Source organism: Mandrillus leucophaeus, unplaced genomic scaffold (genome assembly GCF_000951045.1).
Source record: "Mandrillus leucophaeus isolate KB7577 unplaced genomic scaffold, Mleu.le_1.0 Scaffold451, whole genome shotgun sequence".
Taxonomy (NCBI): domain Eukaryota; kingdom Metazoa; phylum Chordata; class Mammalia; order Primates; family Cercopithecidae; genus Mandrillus; species Mandrillus leucophaeus.
The window spans coordinates 664,081-667,473 of record NW_012104821.1 but is presented as its reverse complement, the minus strand read 5'-3'; the positions used below and the strand labels follow the sequence as shown (position 1 = coordinate 667,473).

General features: G+C 43.1%; 1 protein-coding gene across 1 annotated transcript in view; it reads right to left on the bottom strand.

Annotated features, from left to right (window-relative positions):
* Window positions 1-1,092: 1,092 nt before the first annotated feature.
* The window catches only part of ZNF559 (zinc finger protein 559), a 41,597-nt gene continuing 39,296 nt past the window's right edge, over window positions 1,093-3,393 (bottom strand). Inside the window, exon 8 of the mRNA XM_011994295.1 lies at window positions 1,093-1,455. Coding sequence (XP_011849685.1) covers window positions 1,318-1,455 — 138 coding nt within the window. The 3' untranslated portion in view covers window positions 1,093-1,317. The remainder of the gene's footprint in view (window positions 1,456-3,393) is intronic.

The following is a 3,393-nucleotide window of genomic DNA, read 5'->3' as shown; positions in this document are numbered from 1 at the left end:
ATCACAAGGTCATGAGATCGAGACCATCCTGGCTAACCCGGTGAAACCCCGTCTCTACTACACAATACAAAAAACTAGCCGGGAGAGGTGGCGGGCGCCTGTAGTCCCAGCTACTCGGGAGGCTGAGGCATGAGAATGGTGTGAACCCGGGAGGCGGAGCTTGCAGTGAGCTGAGATCCGGCCACTGCACTCCAGCCTGGGCGACAGAGCGAGACTCCGTCTCAAACAAAACAAAACAAAACAAAACAAAAAAAACGACAGAAATGTATTGCTCACAGTTCTAGAGAATGGGAAGTCCAAGACTGAGGTGTTGGCAATTTGGTGTCTGATGAGGTCCCACTTCTTGGTTTACAGATGGTGACTTCTTGCTGTGTCCTCACAAGGCAGAAGAGATAAGCAAGCTCTCTGGAATATCTTTTATAAAGGCACCAATCTAATTCATTAGTGCTCTGCCCTCGTGAGCCTAATCGTCTCCCAAAGGCCTGACCTGCCAGTATCATTGGACTGGGGATTAGGATTTCAACATAAAAATTTTGACGGTATGCAAACATTCAGATCATGGCAGAGATATTGTGTCTATGCTTCAGAACAGCCAATATTAGTAAGATGCCAATTCTCTAATTCATCTTTAGATTAAACTGAATCTCAGTTAAAAAAAAAAAAATCTCAGCAGGCCTTTTATGGAAACCAGTAAGTTTACTCTAAAATTTATGTGAAAAGGCCAGGTGCAGTGGCTCACGCCTGTAATCCCAGCACTTTGGGAGGTCAAGGTGGGCGGATCATGAGGTCAGGAGATCGACACCATCCTGGCTAACATGGTGAAACCCCATCTCCACTAAACACACACACACACACACACACACACACACACAAAATTAGCCAAGCGTAGTGGCACGCGCCTGTAGTCCCAGCTACTCAGGAGGCTGAGCTTGCAGTGAGCTGAGATTGCGCCATTGCACTCCAGCCTGGGAGACAGAGCGAGACAGTCTCAAAAAAAAAAAAAGAAAAAAGAAACTTATGTGAAAAAACAAAGAACATGAACCATCCCAAATGATTCTGAAAATTAAGGTCAGTGATGGAACTCTCACACCACTTGCTTTCAAGATTTACTAGCAAGCTACCATCATCAAAAAAGTGTAGTATTAGCAGGCCAGATGTGGTGGCTCATGCCTGTAATCCCAGCACTTGGGGAGGCTGAGGTGGGTGGATCACTTGAGGCCAAGAGTTTGAAACCAACCTGACCAACATGGTGAAACCCTGTCTCTGCTACAAACACAAAACTTAGCCAGGTGTGGTGGTGCGCGCCTATAGTCTCAGCTACTTGGGAGGTTCAGGCACGACAGTCCTAGCTACTCGGGAGGCTGAGGCACAAGAATTGCTTCCACCTGGGAGGTGGAAGCTGCAGTGAGGTGAGATGGTACCACTGCACTCCTGTCTGGGTGACAGAGTGTGACTCTGTCTCAAAAAAAAAAAAGTGTAGTATTAGCAAAAGGACATAGATTAGTTGAACTGAATAGATCCCAGAAATAGATTTAAACATATGTGGTCAATTTGATTTTCAAAAAAGGTGCAAATAATCCAATAGACAAAAGACTGTTTTCAACCAATTGTCCTGGGGGGGGGGAAAAAAAAACATTCACATCCCTTCTATCCCTTCCAAAAGAAACCGTGACCCATGCATTGCAAAAAGGATCATAGAAGGGCTCATGCTTCCCAATTTCAAAAATTACTCTAAAGCTATAGTAATCAGGGCAGTGTGGTTACAAACAGGTTAGACATGTACAATGGAGGTGAACTGAGAGTCTAGAAATAAATCTTAAATGCTGGGCACAGTGGCTCACATCTGTAATCCCAACACTTTGGGAGGTCGAAGCCGGAGGATTGCTTGAGCCCAGGAGTTCAAGACCAGTCTGGGCAACAAGATGAAACCCTGTGTCTACAAGAAATACAAAAATTAGCCAGGCGTGATGGTGTGCACCTGTAGTCCCAGCTACTTGGGAAGCTCAAGGGGGAGGATCACTTGAGCCTGGGAGGTCAAGGCTGCAGTAAGCTCAGATCACACCACTGCACTCCAGCCTGGGTAACAGAGCAGGACCCAGTCTCAAAATAAATAAATAAATAAGCCTTTACATTTATGGTCAACTGACTTTTGACAAGAGTGCCAAGACAATTCAATGGGAGAAACAGTCTTTTCAACAAATTGCTAGGGTAACTGGGTGTTACATGCCAAACAATGAAGCTGGATACACTGTTCACAGCATGCATAAATATTAGTTCAAAATGGATCACAGAACTAACGGTAAGAGCTGCAACTATAAAAATCCTAGAAGAAAATATAAAAGACTTCATGACCTTGAGTTGGCAATGGTTTCTTAGATTTGAGACCAAAAGCATAAGAAAAAAATAAATTTAAAACTTTTACACTCAAAAGGATGCCATCAAGAAAGTGAAAGGACAACACAAAGAATGAAAGAAAATACCTGTAAACCATTTATTTGATACGGTATTTGTAGCTAGAATTTATAGAGCTCTTGAAACTCAATAATAAAAATAACTCAATTTAAAAATGGCAAAGGATCTAAACAGACATTCTCCCAAAGAAGACAGACATATAGTCAAAAATTGATGAAAAGATGATCAACATCTTTAGTTTTCAGGTGAGCTAAGCCCAGAGAAAAAAATAATAATAAAAATCTTTAGCCACCAGGGAAATAAAAATAAAAAACAATGAACACTATTTCCCACCTAATAGGTGTTATCAAAAAAAAGATAATAAAAAAGATAGTTACTAAACGGTAAAAGATTCAATGATTTACTCCCAAGACCAGAAACAAGACCTTAAGACTGGTCTCTCAACTTCTATTTAACAATACACTCCAGGTTCTAGTTAATGCAATAAGGAAAATACAAAACGCATACAGATTGGAAAGCAAGAAGTAAAAAATTTTATGTGCAGACAACAGAATTGTCCTAGTAGAAAATCTGACAGAATCAACTAAAAAGCTGCCAGAGGCTGGGTGCTGTGGCTCATGTCTATAATCCCACCACTTTGGGAGGCCGAGATGGGTGGATCGCTTGAGCCCAGGAGTTCTAGACCAGCCTGGGCAACATGGCGAAAGCCCGGCTCTACTAAAAATACAAAAAAATTTAGCTTGGCATGGTGGGGCACGTGTGTAGTCCCAGTTACTCTAGAGGCTGAGGCACAAGAATTGCTTGACCCCCAGAGGCAGAGGTTGCAGTGAGCCGAGATCATGCCACTGCACTCTAGCCTGAGATACAGAGCGAAACTTGTCTCAAAGCAACAACAAAAAAAGCCCATGCGCGCTCAAGTCTGCAGGCAGCAGGTGTGGGCGAACACTTGGCGCCTGGTGGAGACAGAGGCAGACGGGATTA